The sequence below is a fragment of the Sorex fumeus genome, unplaced genomic scaffold (genome assembly GCF_029834395.1).
Source record: "Sorex fumeus unplaced genomic scaffold, SorFum_2.1 ptg000157l, whole genome shotgun sequence".
Taxonomy (NCBI): domain Eukaryota; kingdom Metazoa; phylum Chordata; class Mammalia; order Eulipotyphla; family Soricidae; genus Sorex; species Sorex fumeus.
In genome coordinates, this window is record NW_026606214.1 from 203,823 (window position 1) to 231,722 (window position 27,900).

The window sequence follows — 27,900 nt, forward strand, 5'->3', positions numbered from 1 at the left end:
AGAGTTGCCCACTGCGGCCGAGAGCATCCTACTAATGCAGATGGAAGAACAACACACTGGTAGGAAATATGAAACACACTTTCCAGTGGTGGAGTAAAGATCAGCCTTCTTGTAGTGGAGCCATTTTTCAAGACCCAGGTTAGAAAAGAAGTGACCCATTTGTTTTTGTTTTATTTTGTTTTTGTTTGGGGGCCACACCCAATGATGCTCAGGGGTTATTCCTGGCCCTGCATTCATGAATTACTCTTAGTAGTGTTCAGGGGACCCTAAGAGATGCCAGGGATCAAACCCGGTTGGCCAAGTGCAAAGCAAGCGCCCTACCCACTGTACTATCTCTTTGGCCCCCAGGTGAGCCCTTCTTGGGTGATTATCACCCCCATCAACCTCGCACATGTTCTGTTTCTTTTGCTGTTTGCTGACATGCTCTGGCCACTTGCCAGTCACACACAGATCAGTGCTGCCACAGTGGAGGGCGTCCACGCCTCCCTCACTGCCACAGTCCCTTCTCCTACAGAGACAGAGACAGAGAGACAGAGATAGACAGTACCTGCCATAGAGCCAGGCGGGGGAGGGCAGGTGGTGAGAGGGAACCTGGGGACACTGGTGCTAGGAAACAAGGATTGGAACATTGGTGGAGGAACAAGGATTGGAACATTGGATGACTGAAACCCAACTGTGAACAGCTCTGTAACTGTTTCTCCCGGTGATTCAGGTTTTAAAACTGTTTCGGGCTGGAGAGAGAGAGTATAAGGGTTAATATGTTTGCCTTGCACGTGGCCAACCCCATTTGGTTCTGCCAACATGCAGCCCTTCAAGCGCTGCCAAGAACAATCCCTGGGCACAGCTGGGGAGAGCCCCTGAGCATTGCCAGGTGTAACCCATGCCTCCCACAGCAAGCCCAGGTTTGGTTCAATCCCCAACACCCAAAAGAAAGAATTTTCTTAAAAAAAACCTACTCTGACTTTATCTCTCCTAACTGCTGTGTAGTATTTCATTGAAATTTGCTTATAGGTGCATGGACATGGAGAGTATCATGCTCAGTGAAATGAGTCTAAGAGAGAGGGACAGACATAGAAGGACTGCACTCATTTGTGGAATATAAAATAACATGATATGAGACTAACACCCAACGACAGTAGACACAAGGACCAGGAATATTGCCCCATAGTTGGAGGCCTGTCTCATGAACTGGGGGAGAAAGCAGCTGGAATAGAGAAGGGATCACTAAGTCAATGATGGTTGGGGGAATCGTTCGGGATGGGAGGTGTATGTCCATCTGTCAAGACTCAGCTCACCACCACCGGCTCTGGGCTGAGATCTCTGGAACTTTCTGGGAATGGGGCGAGCTACGCCTTTGCCGAGAGGCCCAGCGCCCACCCACACCAGCACTCGCCAGCGTATAAACAGACCAGCTACACAGCGCCACAGCTTGTCTCGAGGAGCTGCAGGCCACTGAGTCATCCCAGTTCCACAGCTCCTGGAGTAGGCGGCCACTCGCTTCCTGATGTCACGGAGCTGAAACTAGGAGCCCCGCAGGAGCAGAGCAAATGAGGTGGGAAAGTTGCATGGAAGGCCTCTGATCTCAGTGAGTGAAAACGAACATGGAAGGCCCAGCTACCAACAAACAGTCAGCAAGTTGCCAGACAATGACTCCAGTGACATCACTGTGAGATACCTATTGCACCAAGCAACATAAAATAAGTTATTTTGTGCCTGCTAAGGAGGCAGGCTTGGGGTATGTAGGAATTGGGGACACTGGTGGAAGGAAGGTCACACTGTGGTGAGATTGGTGTTGGACCATTGAATACCTGAAACAACTGTATTATGAGGAACTTTGTAAACCAGGGTGTTGAAATAAAGTTTCAAACATAAAAAAAAAAAAAAAGAACCCCTAAGTCAGGAGTTGTTCACCAAGTGGATGCCTGTCAGGACTGAGATGGGCATCCTGGTCAAGTGCGTCTCAGATCACTGTTTTCATGTGCGAATAAGGACCCTGGGGGCCGGCCTAGCAGGTACTCTGACATGGGTCTGCAGTCGCCCCAAACGCTTTCTCCTCACTAGTGCAGGAATCTCTCCTCTCCACTTTTGTCCTGCCAGCAGGCAGGTCCCACTCTCTTCTTCACATCTATGTCAGTGTTGACTCAGTTCCAGATTGGGGTAATCAGATATGAACTCAATGGGAGGCAGAGGAACGTGGAGTCAGCCTTGCAAACATGGTGGGTCAATGGCTTCACTGTGGTACCCACCTTTCCCAAGGTGGCTTTGTACATCTTGGCTCTCTCAGGAGAAGGGGAGGCACGAACAGAGAAAGCATGCAGGGGAAAGATGGCCAGGGTGCCTCCTGATGGTCACAGCACTCTGGCCTGAGATGCTTACCCTGGCTTGGGAATAAATGGTGCTAAATGGAATTTTCACACATCCCAACCAGTGTCTCTCAATTCGGGTGTGGATTCCTCTTCCTCTCTCACGGTCATCCTAAGAGAGGGGTGGGAAGAAACCATGGTTTTAGGAACAATGTGAGACATTTAATAAACCCAGCCCAGCAGCAGGCATTGAGCCAGAGGCTAGACAGATCAGAGACTTGATAGTTATGTGACCCTAGGAAAGACAAGGAATTTCTAAGGAGGTTCATAAATAGACTGTAAATTTACCAGTCATTCTGGAGTTTGGCCTTGAGGAAGAAAATAAAGCACCTCACACACTTCCTGACACATAACACTCAGTTGGGAATAAGAACAGGTCTCCCCCCCATCCCTAGTTTTACTTCTCAAGTTTCAAATATTTTAAACACAAGAAAGAGGAAAAACATATTTGGGATATATATACATACATATGTTTCTAGAGGTATAAAAATCTCAGTAGAAGATATGAAGATCCAAAATGGTCATTGTCTTCAAAAACATATTTGGGACTTAGATGTTTGTAGAAGGTATGAAAATCCCAAATAGTCAATTGTCTTCAAAACTGTGCACTTGGGGCCAGAGCGATAGTCCAGTGGGCTGAGTGATGCTTTGCCACGCCAGCTGTAGCCCCCAAACCCAAACCCAAAGTAAACAAAACCTGTGCACTTACCTCCAAGACATCATACAGCACCTCATCAAAAATGTTAATGAACACGTCGTCTTTCACTGACTGCAAACTGGTCGTGCTGTAGTCCCCGCTGGGAGCCCTACAAGGGGGCACACGGGACCATCAAGATGGGCCAATAAGGAACACTGTAGCACTGTAGCACTGTGCTCCCATTGTTCATCAATTTGCTCGAGCAGGCCCAGTGACGTCTCCATTGTGAGACTTGTTGTTACTGTGTTTGGCATATAGAATACATCACGGGTGGCTTGCCAGGCTTTGCCATGCGGGCAAGATACTCTCAGTAGCTTGCTGGGCTCTCCAAGAGGGGCGGAGGAATCGAACCTGGCTTGGCCGGGCTGGCTGCACGCAAGGCAAACGCCCTACAAACGCTCCAGCCCAATAATAAGCAACAGCAAACACTCAAATGCCAACATCTGAAAGATGCCCCAAAAGACGTAAGAATGCCTGCATCCACAATATGTCTTGTACCAGAACATGAGGTCTCCAGGCACATGGACAGGGCATAGATCAGAAGCTCTGGGCAGAGTCAAACCCTCTGTCCTGGCGAGTTACCTCCCGCCTGAGCCTTCTGGTGAGCTCTGCAAGGACTGCATGGACCCTATGGACAGGCTACCTCCAAGTCCTGCCACTGGTGTGAGCACTTCCTAAGCAAGAAGGCTCTGGAGGGCTTCTCCACTCCCTAGTCTCCAACTTCCTGCTTCTGGCTGGCTGAAGGGCTCCGCCTCCCACTGTCTTGCGGTTGGTTTGTGAAATAACACAGGGTGAGGTCCAGCTCCTGCCCCACCAGCAGAAGCACCCAGCCGTCCAGTAGGGCCGTGTCCAGCCTGTGCTTGGCTAAGCATTGCCTCTCCACGTTTTGATTCAGTCTACTCTCCCCAGAGAAGACAGCATTAGCTGCCCCGCTCTTCTGCCTTGACTAGTTCCAACCCATGCCCAGTCTCTCCTTTACCAGGTGACCTGCTGCAAGCTCCAGACATGTTAGGTGTGTACAAAATGGGAATACCTGTGTGCACACAGAAGCAAGTGTTCTACACAGAGGGAACACTTCAGACGATTAAGGCAATGAGCCCAATTTACCACTCTACTACAACAGTCCGTTTAAGTTCTTATATATATGTTAAGAGGACAGCCTCCTAATGAGAACAGGCTGTCACTGTCCTCCCGTTGTTCATCGATTTGCTTGAGCGGGCCCAGTAACATCTCCGTTGTGAGACTTGTTGTTGCTGTGTTTGGCATATCGAATACGCCACGGGGAGCTTGCCAGGCTTTGCCGTACAGATGAGATACTCTCGGTAGCTTGCCAGGCTCTTCGAGAGGGGCAGAGGAATCGAAACTGGGTCGGCCGGGCTGGCTGCTGTGTGCAAGGAAAACGCCCTACCACTGTGCTATCACTCCAGCCCGAGAGCAGGCTGTAAATAATTAAAAAACAATTTCAATTCGTTAGGAAAGAATGACAGGGAGTGGCCAATTACTATCTAAGTTTTGTCTAGAGTTTTCTGTTCAGAAAAAAAAGAAATTAAAGGACCCTTACAACTGAAGGTTGAGAGGGTGACTAAAATTGAAGCCATAGGTGAAGCAATTTCCTGGGTGTCAGCAAATTTTGTATGAAAATGTGGCCCACACAGTGCGCCAGTTCTTCAGCCCTTCCCTGACCACAGCAGATTTCACTCGCTAATCATAGTTTTCTTTCTTTTGCTTTTTTTGGGTCACACCTAGCAGTGCACAAGGGTTACTCCTGACTTTGCACTCAGGAACTACTCCTGGCAGTGCTCAGGGGACCATATGGGACGCTGGGAATCATACCCGGGTCAGCCGCGTGCAAGGCAAACGTCCTACCTGCTGTGCTACTGCTCCAGCCCTCATAGTTTTTTGTTTTTGTTTTTTTATTGACAAGCCCATTTCAAAAGCAGTTCTCCAGGCAGCCATGATCAAGTATTTTGCACTGGCTTGGCACCCCCGGAAGCTCAGAGCTAACGTGGAATCGTCCCAGTCTGCACAGAGAGGTAACGGGTACAGCAGCCACACCCACCTCTCCTACAGACCACAGGAAGAACACAGACCCCGGCCTTGTGCCCTGAGCACTTCATTCCTTCTCCGAGTTGCTTTTCTTCAAAAGCAGAATGGACTAGATCATTCCTGAGTTCACTTCCAGATCTCAAAATAAGTCTTTTCCTGGAAACCCACCAGGGCAGTGTCCCAGACTGCTAGACACATCCCCTCTGTGAAAAAAAAATACTCTCACCTGAAGGGGAGCTCGAGCTCCTCATTCCAGCTGGGGTTCGGCCCGTCCGCCGTTGTTGTGTGGCAGATGGTTCGTTGGAATGACACTTCTACGAAAGGACGTACTAAAACCTTCAAACCAGAGGCAAGTCATGAGTCCTTACCCGCTGAGTGGAATTCTTTTGCCCTGACAGAGGAAGAATCTATACAGCTACTTCCCCAAGAACGCCAAACAGAACCGACTAGGGCACCCCCATGCCGTGGATGGACAAGAAGGGGTTCCAGACAAGCTGAGGTCTGGTTGTGGGGTCCCACCTGGCCGAGGCTGGGGTCAGTGCCGTGGGTCGGACTGTGAGTGACTGGGGAGGCCACAGGCCTGTCGCTGAAAGTCCTTGAGGCTCTCGATGGCTGCTGGAACTTGCTAGAAGGGAAAACATACGAGAGACCAAAAGGACAGGGACTGAGAGGGTTTCCCAGGGACGCAGGCCAGCAGCCTGGGACATGTGTTCTCTGAGCCCCACTTTTCAGAAGACTTTTGGGGTACTCTGGTGATTGCCCCCTCTGACAGAGCCGAAGAGGAGGGCCCACTCGCTCTCTCCCTGCAGGCTTTGTCTGCTGCTGTCCCCAGGCATGAGCAAGCGCCTCAGGTCCTCTCGGGAGTTGGGGGCGGGCGCCTGCCCCTTGCTCTGGCTTCCTCCCTCTTTGATTTCTCTGAGCATGTTCTCTCCAGTCACCTTGAGCTGAGTATTTTTGCTAATTTGTTTTTTTTTTGCCACACAGCAGTGATGCTCAGGCTTTGCACTCAGCAATCCCTCCCGGAGGTGCTCGGGGAACCATATGGGATGCTAGGCAATCACCCTGCACACCATCCTATCAACCATACTATCATTCTGACCCAAGACATTTGTTGTCGTCGTCGTTGTTGTCGTCGTCATCATCATCATCATCATCATCATCATCATCATCATCATCTCTAAACTTGGGCCCTACTTCACAGTGCTCAGGCTTACTCCTGGCTCTGAGCTCAATGATCACTCCTGATGGGCTCAGGGGACCATGCAGGGTACCAGGGATTGAACTCAGGTCAGCTGCATGCAAGGCAAGTACCCTCCCCGCTGTACTAGCACTACAGCTCAGGGCATCTTTCTTCACTCCTTACTCAGCAAGGGATGTGAGGAATTTGTAGCTGGAGACCTGTCTTACCCTTGTCCTCTTTGGACTTGCTTCCTTTGGTGGGTGGGACACAGGGTCTCATCCATGTGACACACCCTCTACTGCTGGGTTCCATCCCAGTCCCTGAGCTGCTATTCAAGGAAGAATGAAGCTCTCCAGAGGGCCAGCACTCTACTCACTGTCCTTTCATGCAGACCCAAGGCATAAATATACCCTTTATTTATTTACTTTTCAGTAAGTTTACATCTTTGAGGGGTACAGTATCACATGAATTCTGTGACCAATTGGCTCGATCCATGCCACTTTTTCCATGGGCTCAGATCACCTTTCCCCAGATCCTGGTTTTGTTAGGTTTGCCACCAGGAGTTGCTGTGTTGTTCTTTGCTTTGTATACGTAAGCACATCTCTTGCCCAGATAGAATTCAGTTTCATCCCTAGCATCAGTCACAGTCACAATCCTCCCGTTGTTCACTGATTTGCTCGAGCGGGCCCAGTAACGTCTCCATTGCAGACTTTGTTGTTACTGTGTCTGGCATATCGAATACGTCACAGGGAGCTCGCCAGGCTCTGCTATGCGGGCGAGATACTCTCGGTAGCCTGCCGGGCTCTCTGAGAGGGGCGGAGGAATTGAACTCGGGTTGGCCACGTTGGCTGCGTGCAAGGCAAATGCCCTACCGCTGTGCTATCGCTAGCATAAACACCTTCAATTTTAAGAAGACCTGTGTGCTCCCTCTGGTTCCGGAGATCCCACTTAGAGTCAGCAAAAATGGATTTGGACCACAGCTTTCAGCCATTTCTGTTGGTTGGTCCAGGCCTGCATAAGTCCAAGGTGGTGGAGAGCTATTTATTTTTAATTTGGGCCCTACCCCGCATGCTCGGGCTTCCTCCTGCCTCCGAGCTCAGGGATCACTGCAGTTATCCTGGACAAACCCCCTCACACTAGCCCCTCTCTGTGAGTTTGTTCTGAGCCTCTGGTTTACCAAGCATCATACACCCGTGAAAGAAAAGGCACAAATGGTCTCTTTCTAACTTCTCTCTTCCTTACCTTTTCATCCATAAGGATTTCAGACAAACTAATGATGTATTCAAAGTGGATCATTCAAAACACCTTGGTCGGAGAAAACCCTTTTTCTCCTTGGAATGCTTCTCAGAACATGACTCCATGAATGTGTGTTAAGTACCCATGATGCTTTAGATAGTTTAGTTTTCTGTCTGGGGCTGCCAAGACAAGGAAGAGTCACTTCCACTGGAACTAGAACGGACTGTCAACATGTAAACACAGCCTCAGGAACGTGGGGTGCAAGGCCATCAAGGAGGACGGCTGTGGAGTAGCGTCCAGAGAGCAAGATGGACGACTCTAGTTTAGTGGTAGAGGCACAGGGTGGGTCAACTTATTCCAAGGGTTAGCATCTGAAATGCTTTAGTGAGTGGTCACTGTCATCTACCGCGCAGGGGACCAAGGGTGTCTCCTTCGAATGGCTGGAACGAAATTGTTTGATACTCAATTCTAAAGACAACAAAACGTAAGAGAAATGTCTTTCTTTAAAAAAGCCAACTTTGTGCCTGCACCCCTTCTGTCGAGCTCACGGCCCCTGTCCAGGCACGGTGGGTAGGCTTACACTAACGTGACCCTTTCCGCTATTGTGGCAAAGAAACCTTTTCCCTTTCCTAAAAATAAATAAAAACAGAAAAGACCCCAACAAAAGCCCCTTCAGACCCGACCATGGACTTGGTTTTGTTCCTCGCAGCCCGTACCGCCTGGATGCCACGAAGCTCAGGGCCCCCTTACCGCTCAGAGCCACATGACGTGCACTGTCACGTGTCCCCGAGCTGGCGGGCACGTGAGCCGGTGCCCCCAGGACTCTCACCTGGCGCTGGCCCTCCGCACGGGGATGTCATAGGCCCGGATGATGTTCACCAGCAGCCGGATGTCTCCATCCGACAGGTTCTGGGCTGTCACCTTCTTCCGCCCCTTCCTCCTGGGCCGCAGGGGTCGCTTCTGCTCTGCCAGCTTGAAAAGGCTCAGACCCAAAATGCTAACGGTGACAGAACAGGGGCAGCGTTGTCAGGAGTAGAAGCGTCTGGAGAGACAGCCAAGTCCCCAATTCTGCTTGTGCGCCCTCTCTGACCTCTCTCCAACGCTATTCATTTACGGAGGGTGGGAATCACTGGGAAATCCCCCTCCTATGATGGAGACCCCCAACACAGATGATCAACATTCATTTAACGCAATTTACTGCTATTATTATTGCTGTAATTATTTTGGTTGGGGTTACACCTGGCAGTGCTCGGGCACTACTCCTGGCTTTGTGCTCAGGGGACTTTGTGCACTGCTGGATGGGATTGGGGCTGGCCACAGGCAAGACACATGCCTAAACCGTTCTACAATCTCTCCGGGCCAACAGTTACCTAATTCATTCACTCGTTCATTCATTCATTTTGGTCTTGAGGTTACTCCTGGCTCTGCACTCAGGAACTACTCCTGGCGGTACTCCGGGGACTATATGGGATGCTGGGGATCGAATCCCAGTTGGCCGTGTGCACAGCAAGCACCCTACACACTGTAATCTCTCTCCAGCTCTGTAGCACTGTCCTCCCGTCGTTCATCGATTATGCTTGAGCAGGCCCAGTAACGTCTCCATTGTGAGACTTGTTGTTACTGTGTTTGGCATATTGAATATGTCACTAGGTAGCTTGCCAGTCTTTGCTGTACAAGCGAGATACTTTCACGTAGCTTGCCGGGCTCTCCGAGAGGGGCAAAGGAATCGAACCTGGGCCGACCGGGTCGGCCATGTGCAAGGCAAATGCCTTACCCGCTGTGCTATCGCTCCAGAATTGAGAATTTAAAAGAGGGTTTTGTTTTGGTTTATGGGCCACACTCAGTGGTTCTCAGGGCTTACTCCTGGCGCTGTGTCCAGAGTTAAGTTCTGGTAGGCTTGGGGGACCCCACGGAGTGCCGGGAATCAAACTCAGGTCTGCCACGTGCAAGGCAAGTGTCTTACCCGTGGTCCTATCTCTGTGGCCGACACTGACTGCGCATGCTTTACTTGCTCCTTCTGAGGGGAGCAGAGGGTGTTCTGGGCTCCTGCATTCCTGTCCCTCCCCAGTCCCTCCCACGTGCTCTGTGTCTTCTACCTGGTCTGTGTACAGCCACGCCCTCCCTCTCTCCACCTGCTGCCATCTCCCAGCAGGGCCACCCCCTCCATCCCCTCCGTTTCCCCGGAGACCCCTCTCCTGAGCCCGCCAGCCCCCAGTGCTTCCCGGCTTCCCTCACTCCCCGGATTCCAACGACTGGGTGGGAATCCAGGCAAGGGGCTAAGGACTCCACATCCCTAAGTCTGTTTCCTCACTGGCCTAATGGGGATGCTCTCTAGGGGCTGCTGGGAGGACTGGGTCTGGGTCTGTGTGAACGTGGCTGTGGTGGTTGGGGGGATCAGGGGCAGAGTGCACAGCAACCTGGCTCTGCCTTGGCATTCTGGGGGTTGAGAAGATGCCAGTGAAGCTGGTGCCAACTACACGGGAGACTGGGGGCGTGTTGGGCAGAGGAGCCACCAGGGGGCACTCTCAGCCTCCACTTTGCACAGAGGAGCAGGCAGCGCGCCTGGAAGACAAAGGCAAACCCGGAGAGAGGGCCTTGGGTCAGCCAGGTCCAGCCCATGCGCTGCCCAGAGACCCAGGAGCGCGCTTGGATCTGGAGGCAGAGCAAAAGGGCCGCGCAGGGCCGGCTGCCGTGTCCAGATCTCCCTGGCAGGGGCGCGGGCCGTGGGGAGGCGTGGGCCTATTTATCCCAGGGCAGAGAAGAACGCCCCTTTAGCTGCACCCTGGGACTCAGGCGCAGAGCCTGGTGCCTCTCGTGGGCTATCCTGAACCCTGGGCCAGTGTGACAGCTCAACTAACTCACTTTGCATGCAGAGGCCTGGTTCACCCCTTGGCACTGCAGGGTCCTCAAAGCACCATTGGGAAAGAGCCCGGGCACGAAGCTCAAGCAGACGCCGAGCACTCAAGCAAACTCCCCCGCCCCTCCACCCCCCCCCCCCCCGCCTCCCCCTGAAGTCTGTGTCAGGCCCTTCCCAGTGTTCTGCTGGCTGACAGTGTGTTTCTGTGTCTGGTTTATTTGGGGGCCACACCCAGCGGCACTCAAGGACTCCTTCCAAAGTGCTCAGGCACTCCAGGGACCATGGGGTGCTGGAGTTAACCTTGCATGTTAAGCTTGTGCCCCAGTCCCTGCTTTGTTTTCTTTGGTCACACCTAGTGGTCCCTGCCGGCCACTGTGTGTTTGGGGGATGCTCCTTGCAGTGCCTGCGGAGTGGGTGGTGCTGGAGAAGTAACCCGGGCTGGCGCTCAGCCCCCTGAGCCAGTGCTCAGGGCATACCACTGCACAGGGAGAGATGGCTCCAAGAGATGGTCCAATGGCTCACTCCCTGGCATTCTAGTCTGTTCTTAGATGTCCAGTCTCTTACATTTTTAATGGATATTGACAGTGTTTCTCTTCCTCGCTTGGCACAGAGCCCTCATTCTGGGTGCTCAGTGCATGGCAACGAAGCCCACCGGCTTCTCTCTGTAAGACACACACTCAGCCCAGCTTGGTGGCGGCCGAAAGACAGACTTGTTGGGTTGGAGGTGGGGGGCTACATGGCGCTCCCTCCCTTTGTGGGTCAACCGACCCCCGTGGCTCCCTGGTGTGGGCTTTGCTGCCTTCCTAGCTATCAGCATGGGTCATGTTCATTGTGGTGGGGAGACATTCAGTAAGAAGCATCTTAAAGCCAAGAACAAATCAAAATGAAAAGAAGAAAGAACATACCCCGAGCCTTCAGAACTTAATGCAGAAAGTAAAGCGGAGAAAAGGAAAAGAAAGAAAGAAATGGGAAAACAGCATGAAAAGTCATCATCGAGTCTATGCAAAATTTTCATGACTGAAATAAAAAAACAACGACAATCATTTATGGCAGGACCCTGGGCTGGGACTAGAGCAGTGTGGTGGGTGCAGATTTGGGGGTGGGGGGCAGAGACCTTCCCACGCGCGCGTGTGGCTACAGTCACAGAAAGGGGGTTTTCCGGTCTCCTGCCCCAGTGGATGGCGGAGGGGAAACGGCCCAATCTGGAGCGCAGAGACTGGGCCCCAGGAAGGGCCGGGGCGAGTCCACACACACACCCAGCGCTGGACCCTGCAAGTGTTCCGGAGCTGAGACTGTCCGACGACCCCAAATGATGAGGACGCAGAGCCCACGTAACCATTCCAGGCTTCGTGTAAACGTCCTCTTGCCCATCCAACACTCAGGGGCTCTGTCTCCCAGAATCTAGGGGACTTGTTCTCAGCACCTGGTCTGCTGCCTTGGAACAGGACAGCAGGGGAAGCGGGACTCAGCGTGAAGGAGAGAGCACGCTGGTATGGAGGGAAGGGGTCGGTCTGGCGGATGGGAAGGAGCTGACCAAGGCGGGCCTGCTTGCTCAAAGATGGGGGGAGGTGGGGGTGTGGGAGTGAGTCGGAGAACCCCATAATCTAATCAGCAGGCACCCTGAGGCTCCCTGATTTCCAGTTCGAATCAAGGGCCCAAATGCATACCACTGGTACAAAAAAAGTAGGGTGTTTTACATGAAAACTTTAATATCATGCAATAAAGATCATTGTATAAGAAGGAAAAGTTTGCTGGTTCATACCTGATATTGGGGACTTCTTCTTCTACTACTAAATCGGTGAGAAGAAAATGGTGTTTTGCAATCAGGAACCGGTTTATCACAGATTCTCTAACCTGGGGAAAGAGAAGTTGTATTTTGAAAGTTCGATGCACTTCACTGTTCGCTCCCTGAACTCCTTCAAGTCTTAGCCCCAGGGTGACCTGGTATAGCCCTCTGTGCCCCCAGCCAGCTATACTTCCCTCTGCAGCATGATTTCTTCTCCTTATAGCCCCCACTTTTTCATTATTATCAGCTGCCCAAGGGCAGAAGGGTTTTGCCTGGGTCCCTGTGGAAGCCTCGGGACCCAGGAAGTTCCTAATACATGGGATAGTAACATCTGCTCCAAGAACTTCACGGTTACGAAAAAAGACTAGGCTCAGCGCACATACGATTCAGAACCTAGTCTTCTTCCCTCCCCGAATGGAAACTGTACCACTTCCTGACTTACTCTTCAAATGCCATGATGTTTTTGTTTGCTGGTTTGGGGGCCACACCAAGCAGTGCTCAGGGACCAGGCTTGGTGGGGACGCCATGTGGCACCATGGATCGAGTCCCGGAGATGCTATGGGGTACCAGGGTTTGAATCCAGGTCGATCCACATGCAAGGCAAGCACCTTGCCCACCACGCTATCTTGGATCCCCTGGCCTTTGTTCATTATAAGTGGACAGACTACAGGGTAGATTGACTGGACGGGAAAACTACAGGGGAATCCTTGTAGTATGTCTTAGAGCTAAATTACAGGAAGGAAAGGGCTGGAGAGACAGCTCTATGGGCACAGAACGTGCCTTCCATGGAGGAGACCCAGGTCCCATCACAACATAACATGTTGCCCTGAGCACCATCAGGAATGAACCCTGAATGGAGCTTGGAGTGGTCCCTGCGCACTGCCAGAAACAAGAAAGAGAGGAAGAAGGAAGAAAGGGAGCAGGGAAGGAAGGATGGGAGGCGAAATAGGGAGGGAAGGAGTGCATAAGATCATCAGTATGTGGCTCTTAAACCTTTTCCCCCTGGGCTGGAGCGATAGCACAGCGGGTAGGGCATTTGCCTTGCACATGGCTGACCTGGGTTTGATTCCCAGCACCCCATATGGTCCCCTGAACACCATCAGGAATAATTCCCGAGTGCTGAGTGCATGAGCCAGGAGTAACCCCTGTGCATTTCCGGGTGACCCAAAAAGAAAACAGACAAACAAACAAAACCAAAACAAACAAAAAACCCTCTTTCCCTACAAAGGCGACATGAAAAACATTCAAATAGGAGAAAAATCATGACTCAGAAACTAAATCTCTTATAAACTCAGAACACTGAGGTACACTCTATGTTTAACAGATGCTCCAAAAGCGCAGAAAGCTATTAACATTTCATTTCTGTAGCTATGAGAAAGTAAATTCAAAGAGATGAGTGCCATGCAGTAACCTATACGATCCCTACAGGAGATGCGCCCTGTTTTCCCCTCTCCCCTCTCCCCAGCTACTCTCCTGAGCAGGCTGGGTCGGCTCTGTGCCCATCAGGTATCACAGGTGCTTTCTTACCTGCTGCAGGTACTTGGCTACTATGGCTCTGTGGGCATCGATGTGGTCTTTGGTTTCGATGACATTCCTGTCCCGTAACCGTTTCTCATAGTCCTGGAATAAGGGAGGGAGACTTGAGCGTAAAGATGCCCTCACGGCCGCCCTGAGACAGTGTGCTATCCTCCCCACGCCTGGTCCAAGCCAGAGATCAGGGTCCCGAACCTTCCTTCCACTTCCCTTTGGGTTTCCAATCGGCCTTGGACGTGGCATTCAGGACTCAGTCATGGATTCCCCCTGCCTCATCTGATGACAATGGGAAACGTGCACGTGATGAGACCCAGAGCCAGAGGTGAGACTGGGCCGCGCAGGGGTTGGGGAGGGGCTGAGTTCACACGAGCATTTTAGTTCAAGCCTGTGCCAACGTAGCTCACATCCTTTTCTGTGTCTGGGGAGTGGCAACAGCAGCCCGAACTGCAGCTGACAGCTGGCCAGCTTCGAAGAGAGGAAGGGATGCTCTAGACACTGTCTGCTTAGCTGCTCTGTGAAACCCCCCTCTTTTTCCACTAATAAAATCCCACATGGTGCCCAGGGACCGGCCATGTTCTCCTTCAGTCCGTGGTGCTGGGCATGTGTCCGGAGGGACCCTTAGCCCAGGTTGGAAGACAAGAGCTATTCCCACCATGGCCGCTGACCTTGATCCAGAGGTCAAGTCGCGGTTGGAGGTGCGAAGTGTGTGTGTGTGTGTACATGTGTGTGTGTGCATACATGTGTATGTGTGATGAAAACTCTACTCGCAGCAGGAGAGAATGCAGCCAACACGCCGAGGGGAGCACAGACAGACAGAGCAGGGGTTCGAACTCTGGAGCTAGATGTCTTGAGGCACAGAAGCAACACCCCATTGGCAGGCACTAGAGGGCAGCCGGGTGGGGATCTCCTCCTCCAACAAACACCTATGGGCATGGCCACATTTGTGGCCATGTGATTTCTCACACTTTTTATCACTGATGTACCAGGAGTAGCACACATTGGAGAAGATGCAAAGTGGAAGGCAACCAATCTCGATTAAAAAATATTAGCACACAATGCTCAACCTGTAAGAACATGTTAGTAATCCCTTATACAATGGCTTAATAGCTCCAGAGTGAGATACAACAATCTTCACACATTTTCTTCTAAGGAAATCTTTTTTGGATAATTTTTAGCAAATTATTTATAAAAAGCAATACAAAATAAATTAATTAGGGCCTGCTATTGGAGCAAGCTTGGGTGGTGGTTGGGAAAATTCAAAATAATGGTGGTGAAATGTGTATTGGTGGTGGGTTTGGTGTTTGATTATGGAATGTAATAAATTATTGTGAACAGCTTTATAAAATTAAGAAAATAAAGTCTACGGGTGACCAATTTAGTTCAGATTGGGTTTTTGTTTGTGTTTTAGCAGTCACACCTTGCAGTGCTTAGGGCTTCTCCTGGATCTGCACTCAGGGTTCACTCCTGGCACTGCTCGGGTTTCTATAGGGGGTGCCAGGGATCAAACCTGGGTTGGCTGCGAAGAAGAAGGAGAAGGAGAAGGAGAAGGAGGAGGAGAAGAAGAAGAAGAAACATGAAGAAGGAACATGAAGAAGAGGAAGGAAGAAAGAAGAAGAATTCAAGACATTTTTCAAGAAGAAGAAGGAGGAGGAGGAGGAGGAGGAAGAGGAAGAAGAACATGAAGAAGAGGAAGAGGAAGGAAGAAAGAAGAAGAAGAAGAATTCAAGACATTTTTCAACCCTACAATTCTAATTCTTTTTATTTCCATGTCTTTTTTATTGAGTCAAGGGGTTAAACATTGAATTCAAGAAAAGGAAACCCACATTGCTGGTGAAGACACAGCAAAACTAGCACACCCAGGAGAGCCAGGGGCTGGGCAGCTGGGCTCACGTTTCTAGTGAGTTCCCTCCAACCAGTTCTCACCTGAAACACTTTCTCCATGATTTCTCGATCATACATTGGAACTGGCTTGTAGTTTCGAAATTCAGGCACCTCTTCGTTTCTGAGACAGAGAAGTCGGAATCTTTTGGATCTATTTAATTCCTCATCTGAAACAAAGTTAAATTCTTGCTGGAGCTGTTCTAATCGGAAGAAATCAGGGACATAGGATTCACCACTGTTCGCAACCTACAAAAAAGAAAAAGAAACAAAACCCCAGAAAATGCAGAAGTCTAGCTGACTGGCAGATAGTTCAGTCCAGAGAAGCCCAGCTCCGAGCACTGGGAAAGGGAGGGTGGTGGGTTCAGACTGAATCCTGACACAGTCAGCATTTCGTCTGAAGAAATGACTCATGGAGGTAGTAAAGACATTTGCCTTAACTGTTTTTTTGTTTGTTTATTTTGTTTTGGCCTTTTAGGTCAGACCCAAAAAGCAATACTCTGGGGTTACTCCTGGCTCTGCACTTAGGAATTACTCCTGGCAGTGCTTGGGGGGACCGTACGGGATAGAACCCAGGTCGGCTGCGTGCAAGGCAGATGCCCTCCCCGCTGTACTAGTGCTCTGGCCTTGCTTTAACTGTTTTGATTTGGTTTCATCCTTGGCAAGGGATGTCTCCCAAGCACCTGGAGGGGCAAACTAGGAGTAGGCCGAGTACTGCCAGCCCAGTCCAAAATCCACCTCTTACCCAAGGCATTCAAATAAATGGGCACAAGGAAGACACCATTCTGTTCATGCAGGAACTATAAAAGTAGCACAAATCATATGTGCAAAAATAACTGTAAATGACAAGGCTCCTTGTGGGAATGCTCCCTAATAAGTGTGCACAGGTTGCAGTGAAAATGGGATATTGACATCAGTGCTTGACTAGGTGCCGCCTGGAAACAGCTTACGCCTATACACAGAGGGTAAACTGCTTAGACACGTGAAAACAGGCAACTTCCAAAATACAGTTGGGGAACACGTTTGTTCGCTTGGGTCCCCTAAGCTGTATTCCAGGGCCAAGCGGCTATTTCCCAGTGAGATCGGTTGGAGCCAGGATTTGGGATTCGGTGCTCGGGCCTGGTGATGTGGCTGTTCAGGGGGCATTGGAGGCCACTAGGGCTGGCAGTGTTCAGGGGGCCCTCAGGTGTCAGGGATCAAACCTGGGTCCTCAGACACACCAAACACACCCATGACCCCGGGCTACATCTCCAGCTCAACAAATGTTCCTGAAACTCTCTTTGGAAGTTCCGTGTACATAAGCAGAGAGGGGCTGGGATCAGCCAGCGGCCTCACTTGGTCCGCAGCAAGGGGAGTTCTCCTGCCTTCGGATCTCAGGGGCACAGGAGAGCTAACCATAGATTCTACAAGTCCTGGTACACAAGGCAGCATCCGCTCACCCAGAGAGGGCAGCATCCATCCAGCCCACCCAGAGAAGGCAGCATTTGCCCGCCCAGAGAGTCCAGCATCCACCCACTCAGGAACTGTGTCTTCCCACCCTGCGCAGAGGAGCACTGAGTGTGTCCAGGAGGGGCTGAGAGGTGAGTGACAGCACAACGGCGTGGGTAAGAGCCCTGTGTGCCAGGTCCTGCCCTGGACAGGGCAAGCACACGTCCCCTGACACCTTACCGAGATCAGTTGCATCAAAGGGGCGTTGTTGGGGTCATTCGGGTCAAGCTTGGACTCTGCTGCCCACTTGGCCAACTTCTTCATGTCCGTCAATCCCGATGTCCCAATGGAGGAGATGGCATCTGCTCTCTTCAACACGCTGAAATAGAAGTTGGCCCCGTGAGATGGAGGACCACGGAGCTGGGCGTCTGGACCACAGACACTCCCCCCACCCCCAAGGGCTGGTGCTGGAGGCTGCACTTCTTCAGGGGGAAACATGCCCTTAGCCTCAGGACAGGCTCCTGCTCTTCCTCTCTGCTTTTTCTATTTCTACTTTTCTTTTATCTTTGGTTTTGAGAGTACCCATAGTGTCTTCCTGGCTCTGTGCTCAGGCGTCACTCCTGGAGGGTGCAGTTGCTGGGGATGGCGCTGGCATCAACATGACATGCACGGCAAGCCGCTTCCCACTGTGGTACCTTCTCTGCCTCTCCTGCTATTTTACGTTACAGCTTTGAAGCTACAAGGACAACCAAGAAGTACAAATGGTAGGGAAAAAATATTTCGAAGCCATCCCTGAGAAAGGGTGACTATCCGAAGCATACAAGGGACATCTCCACTCCACAGCAAGCAAAGACAAAGCTAATGAGAAATGGGCGAAGGAATGAAGGATACATTTTTCTAGGTAGCCGTCCCAATGGCTAATAGGTACATGAAAATGGGAGCAAAATTGTTCATCAAAAGGGAAAACAAATCAAAACCTCAATGAGAAATTGACTTTCACATGTTAGAATGGCTCAGAGCCAAGAAAGAACAAGTGTTGGCTAGGAGGTAGAGAGAAGGAAACTCTGGAATGCAAATTGATGCAATCACAATAGAAAGCAGGATGGAGCTTCCTTGGAGAGTTGAAGTAGAGCTACTGGAAGATCCAGCACCCCCACCTCTGGGTAGATATCCTGAGAAATAAAGTCACTAACCCAGAGATATCTCCACACGATGTTTACTGTTTACAATAGCCAGCGCGTGGACACATGCTAAGTGCCCATGGTTGGATGGTGGATAAAGATGTGACATGTGCATAGTTACACAGTTTTATGCTTCCAGACAGAAAATAAGTTCCCAAACAATGTTCAGCATTACAATAGTGAATAATATGCTATTGGGGGGGGGCGGGGCTGGAGTGATAGCTCAGTGGGGAGGGCATTTGCCTTGCACATGGCCAACCTGGATCCGATCCCTGGCATCCCAGATGGTCCCCTGAGCAACACCAGGAGTGATTCCTGAGTGCAGAGACAGGAGGAAACCCTGAGCATCACCAGGTGTGACCACGAAAGCTCCCTCTCTCCATGTAAAAAAGCATAATAATCCATGAAAATACTGCTCCAGAAGTTAAGAAGCCCTGGTACCCAGATGTGGGGACACGCGGGAGACAGTGCTCCCCAAGTCTCTGCCCCCTGTTACCTCCTGAATCCGGCATTCTGCTGTGACAGGGGCGGGATGAGGGGGATCCCGTTTTCTCCGACAGCCCATGCCACGCTGCTGGCCACTTTCCCGGAGGTCATGAGGATCAGTGGGTTGCTGCCGTCAGCTTCGAAGGAGAAGGGCACCCCTAGGGAAACAACAGGTTGACGGGAAAGAAGAAGAGGCTTGGAAAGAAGCGTCAAGACCCTCAGGCAGGCAGGCAGTGGGCCAGGTGGGCAGCTCAATGACCTGCTCCTCAGCATGTGCCCGGACTCCTCAGAGAGCACAGTGTGGGTGAGCCTGACATTCCAGTATTTGAATCTTAGTTTTATCCATTTTTCCTGCCCTGGTTTCTGTTTCTGCTCCATGATATGTAATGTTAACAGTAGTTAAAGGCAAACGATATTCCTACACCCTCCAGCCCCCCCCCCCCCCCCCAGTACCTCATTCCTCTCCAGCCTTCTCTGGTTCCTCTCCCATCCCTACCCTGCTCTGTCCCCCACTGTCCTGTTTCTCTTCCATCCAACCCCGCTGTCCCACGCCCACATCTCCAGTTCTTTTCCCATCTGTACCCCGTTCTGTCCCCTCAGCAGACTCAGTTCTATGGGCCAGACTCTCAGGAGCTGCTACCATTAGCTGATTCTCCTTCCCTTCCTCTCTCTCTCTCTCTCTCTCTCTCTCTCTCTCTCTTTTCTTTTTGGGTCACACTCAGTGATGCTCAGGGGTTACTCCTGTCTCTGCACTCAGGAATCACTCCTAGCGGTGCTCAGGGGACCACATGAGATGCTGCGGATCGAATCCAGGTCGGCCGCATGCAAGGCAAACGCCCTACCCGCTGTGCTATCCTTCCAGGCCCCACTTCTTGTCTCTTTACACGCCACATATGAGATCATTCAGTACCTGTCCCTCTCCCTCTGACAGACTTGACTCATCCCGATTCCCTCTATTTCCACCTGCACAGCAGCTAACTGCAGGATTTCCTGTTTCTTAGGGCTCAGCTGTTTCTCACTGCATGTCTATGTCACTATTTCTTTATCCACTTATTCTATTTGGGCACTCAGGTTGTTTCCAGAATAGCACTACTACAGAGGCGTGCAGAAATCTTTTCAAAGTATCACTTGGGGGCTCTTTCAGAAGAGGCTGAGAAAGTCTGAAGGAGGTTCTTGAGAGTGAGGCCTCTGGGGAACACATGCTGGCTCTGTCACTCCCCAACTGGGTGACCCAAGACACTTTGCCTTTTCTGTCTCCATGTCTGACATAGCAAGGAGAAAGAAGGATTTACCTTCTAGGCACTGAAAGGTAGCCGTAAAGAAAGAAAAAGGGCTAAGAACTCTTCTTCTCCCCCTGGGGTTTATGTTCAAGTTGGGGAGACGAGCTTCCAGTAAGATAATTGTGCAGTGTAGCACAGAAGGAGGCGTGCAGAGGAGAAATATAACTTAGGGTGGGAAGTCGAGATGGCAGTTGTGACGAAGGTGAGGAAGAGACACAGAGAAATCTCAGCACCAGGCACAAGGGCAGGGACCCTTAGGTGGGAGTGAGCCGGAGTGAGAAGCATTTGATCAAAAGCACTAAAACCAGCAATGCATAGAGGGAGAGCCCAGGGGAGGGAGACTTCGGAGAGCTCTTGCGGAACCACTGTGGCTAGAGTGAGGCTGTACTGATTTGGCCCCTGAAGAATCGAAATCAACTGACAGACAGTCTTGAGGTGGTCTATGAAGGGAGGACCGCTGGAAAGCACTGCATTCACAGCTTCGCTCTCTGCAGTGGCAGTTGACAGAGTAAGCCAAGGCAACTCTGTCACGTGACTCAGACAAGGGGGCGTTTCAAAGAACTTCCTTCCAAGTTGATTCTCTCATTTGATTTCTAATCAAATTTCCAATCAAATGGAATTCCCATCAGGCATTTACAATCCACTTACAAATGAGGAAGATGCCATTCCAAGAGGCTATGCCACTAGAAGGGTCTCAGAGCATATCCATTATCAGAACAATATCCTTTCACATGAGAGAGTAGACATGAGCCTCGAGAAGTCTTGCTGATAAAAGAACTGGCCAATTAGACTAGACCAATTCCTGGGCTTCCCCCAAACTAGCGCCATTGTTGGAGGGAAAGGGGTGAGTGGGTGGGAGAAATGGGTTGAAGGGTCTTTTGGTGGTGGGATGGTGCTGGAACTGTTGTGGTGGAAAGATGAGTCTTATAGACAGAGGTGTATAACCCTCTGATATTCTAGAATGCTGTAAATGAATGATAGAGAAATAAAAAAGAATTCTAGGTAAATCTCCAGGTATGCACTCAGTATACTCATTTGAAAAAACAAATGGGACGGAGAGAGAGGACAGTGGGTAGGGCATTTGCCTTGCATGCAGCAGACCTGGGTTTGATCCTAGCACCCCATTATTCCCCCGAGCACCGCCAGGAGTAATCCCTGAGTGCAGATCCAGGAGTAAGCCCTGAGCATGGCCAGGTATTGCCCCCAAAGACAAAGCAAAAAAAATGATACCCAAAGATAAATGACACGAACGAGAGAAGTCACAGACCCAGACCGGGTAATGACATGATCAGGCTTATTAAGAGACATAAAGCAGATGGAGACCATTCCCAGGCTGACTGAGAGGTTAACCCAAAATGTTAAGTTGACCCCAGGAGCTTTCCCTACCACTGCCAACACCCTCGTGGTCCAGCGCCACCTGCAGGTCACTGCTGAACTCCACTTCCTCAATAGCGGCTCTGCCAGTGACCACGGTGGTCTCGGGGATGGGCAGGAACACTTCGGCCAGCAAGGTGGTGCCCCCGTGTCCGACAGTTTCATACACCTGGAGGGGAAGAGGACAGACATGGCAGTGGCTGTCCCATCTCTGGGGAAGCTGCCAGCCACGCTGTGGGCACTTCACTCTGCCCACCTTCTGCAGTGCAGTGGAAGCAGGCGACACCCGCGACAGTTTTCCACTTCAAACTCACACACAGGCTGCTCTGAGAGGTGCTTCCCTGGAGATAGCAGTGCTCCCCCAGGGAAGGAGAGAGCGGGGTGGCAACCTGCCACCCGAGGGTGCATCACGGGCACCAGCAAAGTGAGCAGGACCAGCACTGCTCTGTAAGTGTTCTGGACCCTCACACCCAAGTCCACTACTTCGGACACTTCTTCAGCCTTCTCTTTGGGACCTCACTTTTTATTATTAATTTTGTAAAATTGAGTCAACATGAGATACAGTTACAAAGCTTTCATGATTGAGTTTCAGTTATACAATGGTCCAACGGCCATCCCGCCACCCATGTACATTTTCCATCACCAATGTCCCCAGTATCCCTCCTGCCACCCCCACCCCAACCCTCCCCCTGTCCCTGTGGCAGACACTGTGCTTCTTTCTCTACTTTGGGGCATCATGGTTTGCAATACAGATACTGAGAGGCCATCATGTTTGGTCCTTTGTCTACCTTCAGTACACATCTCCCATCTTGTGCGATCCCTCCAACCGTCATTTATTTAGTGGTCTCTTCTCTATCCCAAATGCCTTCTCCCCCAGCACATGAGGCGGGCTTCCAACCATGGACCAATCCTCCTGGCCCCTGTCTCTACTGTCCTTGGGTATTAATCTCATACTGTTGTTTTAAATTCTACAAATGAGTGTAGTCATTCTATGTCTGTCCCTCTCTTCCTGTCTCATTTCATTCAGCATGATTCTCTCCATGTCCATCAACTTCTAAGCAAATCAGGACCTCACTTTATTTGCAGGCAGCTCCTTCTCAGACCTTCTCCCCACTCAGAGATGTAGATGTGAACAGCTGTGGTGAGTCTTAGCTCAACAACTGCGCCCTAGAACCAGCCTTGCTAGGTTCTGCCCTGCTTCATTAACTCTCTTTCTTCCCAATCCCTGTGTATTTTTTGGTCTTGAAAAGTTGTTAGACTATAACTAGTGATGCTCAGGACTTACTTCTGGCTCAGGATTTAGGGGTTCATATGGGATTCTGGGGATCGAACCCAGGTTGGCCACGTGCAAGACCAGCACCATACCTACTGTGCTATCTCTCCAACCCCTGGATCATTTCTTTTTGTTGCAAGAAGTTGACAAAAGATTCCACAGCTCTGCTGGCCCCCCTTTTAATTTTAAATTTAATTTAATTTTTATAAAGTTGTTCACAATAATTCATTACATTTGATATGAAAACACCAATCCCACCACCGTGCACCTTTACACCACCATAAGAGGAAAGTGTGTGAAGACTGGTGCATTTCATCCTGGGGCCGTTAAGCCCTTGAACGAGTGATTATAAGCATGTATGTTAAATCCAAACAAACGTGTGCCTCTTTTGGTACATCAATGCGCTAGAGTGTGAGAGGTCGTGGCTGCATGCTCCAGGAATTCTGAAATTTAGAATACAATTACAGAGCAGATTCACTCATGGGTAAGGGCTACATCACTCTCTTCCAGGAGCTTTATTTCAGAGTCTCTGGATCTTGGCCATGGATGAGATTATATGGTGCTGGGGTCATTTTGTGGGTGTGACTGCTAAGCTCCTGGAAAACTTGGGAGCTGGGGGGAGGAGGCCCAGTTCTGCTCTGAGTGAGCTTGGAGATTTGTCATGGGTCCCGCATACCTGGGTTCTTCTGCAGGTCCCCTCATGGGTGATGCTAACCCCCTATTAAGTTTTTTTAATCCCTTCTCTGGACACATTTTTTCTTTGATTTTGGGGTCATAGACAGTCATGCTCAGGGGCCAGTCCTGGTTCGCTATTCTGGGTTGGCTCCTGCTGATGTTCAGGGGCCCCTATATAGTGCTGGGGATAAATCCAGGCCCCCTACAGGCAAAGTCTGTGCTCTAGTTTGGTGAGCTCTCATCTGGCTCTAGCCTCCTCTTCATTAAGTCTCTCTGGCCGGCAGACATTTCTCTAATACGCTGGTTTTTAGCCCTTTTATCTCTACTGGTTAAATCCTTTATTGTATGGACACCGTCTGATGGAAATATTCTGCTTATTCACAAATACTACTTGAATGCAGAGAGGACTTTCATGACCCCCACATCCCACTTTCCTTAAAGTATTTATGCAATGAGTCATAAGTGGCCCCAAACAAAAAACAAAACAAAAATGAGACACAAGGGTAATAGCTCACCACGAACAAGAGAAGCCACAGAATCAGGCCAGGTCATGAGCATGATCAGACTTACCAGAGTATTAAGAGGCATGTGATATTGTCAAATATATCCTCCCCAAGGGAGCATGAGAGAGGGCTGGACGGCCCTACTGGCTCCTCCTCTCTGAGGCAGACTACACCTGCACGATGGCAAACTGACCTAAGGCGGGTAAAGCCCACCTAGGAGGCCAGACTCAGCAGCTCCCCACAAGACCTGTGGCTGTTCTAGGCTCACCAGGGTTGGGGGGCAATTCTTTTATTAAAAGTGGGGTGATCAATGGACACCTGTGAAACACACACACACAAGCCCTCGCCTCCACATTTCTCTTTGTCATGAAAGAAGGAGATAAGTTGACTTCTTTTTTTGTTTTTGGGTGACACCCAGCAATGCTCAGGGGTTAATCCTGGCTCTGCACTCAGGAATTACCCCTGGCAGTGCTGGGGGCACCATATGGGATGCTGGGAATCGAACCTGGGTCGGCCACATGCAAGACAAATGCTCTACCCGCTGTGCTATCACTCCAGCCACAATTAGGCTTACTTTTAAGAAATTCTGAGCCCCAGATGTGGTTCAACGGTTGCGTGCTTGTCTGACGTGTTTTGATGTCTGCCCCCTTCAATCCCCATATCTTACATGGAAAATATTAGATCTGTGAAATCCTAGAAGAAAAATATTACAGGAGCCCATCACTGAGTTTAGCTATAAACTTATAGTCAATTGGGTTTGATCCATACTTCTCATCATTGCTCCCTCCACCCATATTTTCAACATGGACATTATTTTATCTGTTAGCATTTTTCAATATGCATCTCTAACAGAGGATATAAAAGTACATTTACAGCACCATTATCACAGTAATTTTGTAATGACTTCAAGTGCCATTAAAATTGAAATTTCCTCCAGCATTTCAAAATTTTACTGCACTATTTGAATCAAGATCAGGATGGCTTCCCCACAATGTGACTAACAGACCCCTGGAGACTCTGCTGATCTGAAAACAAATCTCCTCCCGCATTTTTACAGCATCTTTTTTGCATTTTAAGACTCTCCCCTCTCCATTAGACTGGCTGAGAACATCGGTGGAAAAAGGAGGTCATTTATTGTTTGCTCCAGACTTTAATATGAGCTGCAGTTTGATAACCAGTCGGAACTTAAAAAAATGAAACAAATAAAATGACCATAGTTACTGCCCAAGAGATACTGGCTCCACTGTTTAAATTATGGTCTCGTTGCCATCAAGTTTCAGCCTGAGAAAATCATGCGTTTTCTTCTTTTTAATTAAAAAACAATTTGGAGGCCAAAACTTTGACTCATGGAGACATGTCTTTGAATGACGTCCACCTGTTGTCTTGTCTGATGTAGGCCACATTTTCTTGGAAGGACAGACTGAAAAAGGTAATATATCCAACTGTTCCAGACCCAGCAATTCCACTTCTTGGCGTCTACAAAAGGGCCCCGTAACTCTACTCAGAATACTCATGCACTTCTATGTTCATTGCAGCACTGTTCACATGGCCCAAATCTGGAAACAACCGCAGTGTCCAAAGAATATATGACTGGATAAAGAAAGTATGGTACACACACACACACACACACACACACACACACACACACACACGAATACTACTCAGGTATAGGAAAAAGAGGACGTAATACAATTTGCTGCTACAAGGACGGATTTGGAGAGATTCTGCTCAGTGAAGTTAGTCAGAGGGAGGTGGACATACACACAATGATCCTCCTCATATGTGGGATATAAAGAAACATATTTTAACATAGGAATAATAAATGACCCAAAGCTACAGAAATGGAGAACTGGTCTCCAGCAAGAAGACTAATATGGGGTGGGAGTGAAATGGGGGAGGGGGAGAGAAAGGGGACAATGGTGGCGGGAAGCAGACGCTTTCGTGGAAAGTGTGACTCTGGAATGGTTTATGCAAGAAACCCTACCATCAAGCAGCATTATAACCCACAATGCCAAAGAGCAGAGAACCCCAAACCCAGCAGTGCTATAAATACAGGGGTACATTTGGGCACAGCAGCCCCGCTTTGATCAGGACATGCAGCCCTGGCCACAAGACCCCAGAGCTCTCCCTCGTCTCAGGCATCAGCCGCTCAGAGTCAAAGCAAAGTGCACAATTCACTCCACACACAGGCACGTGTGTGAGTTGTCAGCTGTCTCTGGACACCCGCTCCAGGCTGCCCTGTCCTGGTTTCTCCATAGCAACACTCATCTCTTCTGGCTGAGTCCCTCGACTTCCCATGTTTGGCTCACTGGAAGGTGAGATTCCTGACAGGTTCATATCTGAGTTCCCAGTGGATGCCCAGTGCATCCACTGTGCTTTGAAGGGGGGTGTCAACTCTCAGCAGAAGGGAGGCACTTGATCCTCAAAACGGATTTACAAATCCTTGAGAAGAATCTGTCCTGTGTTTCGGACAGCTCGTGGACTCCCAGTGGGATTTTTTTCCCCTGTGGATTTGGTGCCCACGCTTGATGCCCAGCCTGCAGGGGGCGGTGTGGTGCATGGGGCAGGCACGCTGTGTGGGGGAATAACTCTGAACCCTGTCTCTGGCCTCCTATCCCCACCCATAAACCCATAACCCTTTTGTTTTCACTAAACTGAGGCTGCCATGCAGAGCTGAGCTTACACAGATCAAGTCTCTTCCATTCACTGGGACCTGAGAAATATTTATTCTACTTCCTTTGGGTACACAGCTGACGATAGGTGCATGCAGTATGTCATGGCAGTAATGTGCATCCTTGCAACACTGCAACTTATAAAGCCCTTTTTCATAAAAGCAGTTACATCTCCCAATACCTTGCTAAATCTTGTTGGTCAAATTGATTTTGTATCCTAGATAAAATAAGAGCTTCTTTCCTTTTTTAAAAAAAGGAAATTCTATGATTTTGTTTATTGATTGATTTATTGCTTTTTGGGTCACACCCAGTGGTTCCCAGGGGTTATTCCTGGCTCTGCACTCAGTAAATACTCCTGGCGATACTCAGGGGACCGTATGGGATGCTGGGCATCGAACCTAGGTCTGCTGCGTACAAGGCAAACATACTTCCCTTTGTACTATTGCTCCAGCCCCAAGAGTTTCTTATTTAAACATGCAATTTATATCTTCAGGACACCCTGATTGTTTTCCTAAGATATTAAGTGGATGAGGATTGATAGAAATGTTGTGGTTTATTCCGTATTTGCAATTAAATATTTAAATTCTGGGCACTGCAGAGATAGTGCAGGGATGCAGGTGCTTGCCTCATCATGCATGGCCAACGCAGCCCCGTCAATCCATTCTCTCAAGGCTGCACAAGGCTCCAATGAGTTGCTTTGTCCCTTTTTCATCCCCTATATTCTGTAATCATCTCTTGGTTCATCTTCTATTCATCTTGTGGCCTCAGAGTAAACTCTCATCTCCAGCTGGCCTGGAATCCCTGGGCTGAAGCTTCAAACTGCAAAGGATGAAGCTTCACATTCAACACTGTTCCCTTCACTGCCCCTCCCACACACTGCAAAGAAGCTTGCTTGCTCACTCTCTCCCTCTTTCCCTTTCCTGTTCTTTCTCCCTCCCTCTCCCCCTCCCTCTCTTTCCTCCCTCTTGCTCCCTCCCTCTCTCTATTCCCTCTTTCTTTCTCCCTCTCTCTCCCTCCCTCTTTTTGTCTCTTGATCTCTCCCTCTCTCCTCCCTCCGTCCCTCTTTCTCCCTCCCTCTTGCTCTCCCTTCCTCTCTCTCCCTCTCCCTCTCCCTCTCTCTCTCTCTCTCTCTCTCTCTCTCCCCCCCCCCCCCCATAACTAGTTGGATTTAGAGATCCCCAAGGCAGGGTTGTGTGTGCCGCTTTTTACCTATGGCTTCATATTCCTCACATCCAACTCCCAGATTGGCACTAGAGAAAGTGTTGGCTCCATATCAAGTTGCAGACATTTGTGGCTTGGTTGTTGGGGTTCTCAGTTGCTGCCTTACAGTGTTGAGAACCTCAGAAGCTTTCTTGAAATGTAGTATGCTCCAAGGCAGGGACTGGACAGCGCTGGGTGCATGGGAAGCCATTTTTTTTCTTTTTGGGTCACACCCAGTGATGCACATGGGTT

General features: G+C 49.9%; 1 protein-coding gene across 1 annotated transcript in view; it reads right to left on the reverse strand.

The window, feature by feature from the left end:
• CC2D2A (coiled-coil and C2 domain containing 2A) overlaps nt 1-27,900 on the reverse strand; it is a 120,655-nt gene that overhangs the window by 24,525 nt on the left and 68,230 nt on the right. The window contains exons 18-28 of the mRNA XM_056107296.1: nt 21,338-21,494; nt 18,682-18,829; nt 17,245-17,383; nt 15,622-15,825; nt 13,693-13,785; nt 12,142-12,233; nt 8,352-8,519; nt 5,626-5,731; nt 5,333-5,442; nt 3,073-3,169; nt 2,377-2,475 (exon numbers count right to left, since the gene is read on the reverse strand). Coding sequence (XP_055963271.1) covers nt 2,377-2,475; nt 3,073-3,169; nt 5,333-5,442; nt 5,626-5,731; nt 8,352-8,519; nt 12,142-12,233; nt 13,693-13,785; nt 15,622-15,825; nt 17,245-17,383; nt 18,682-18,829; nt 21,338-21,494 — 1,413 coding nt within the window. The remainder of the gene's footprint in view (nt 1-2,376; nt 2,476-3,072; nt 3,170-5,332; nt 5,443-5,625; nt 5,732-8,351; nt 8,520-12,141; nt 12,234-13,692; nt 13,786-15,621; nt 15,826-17,244; nt 17,384-18,681; nt 18,830-21,337; nt 21,495-27,900) is intronic.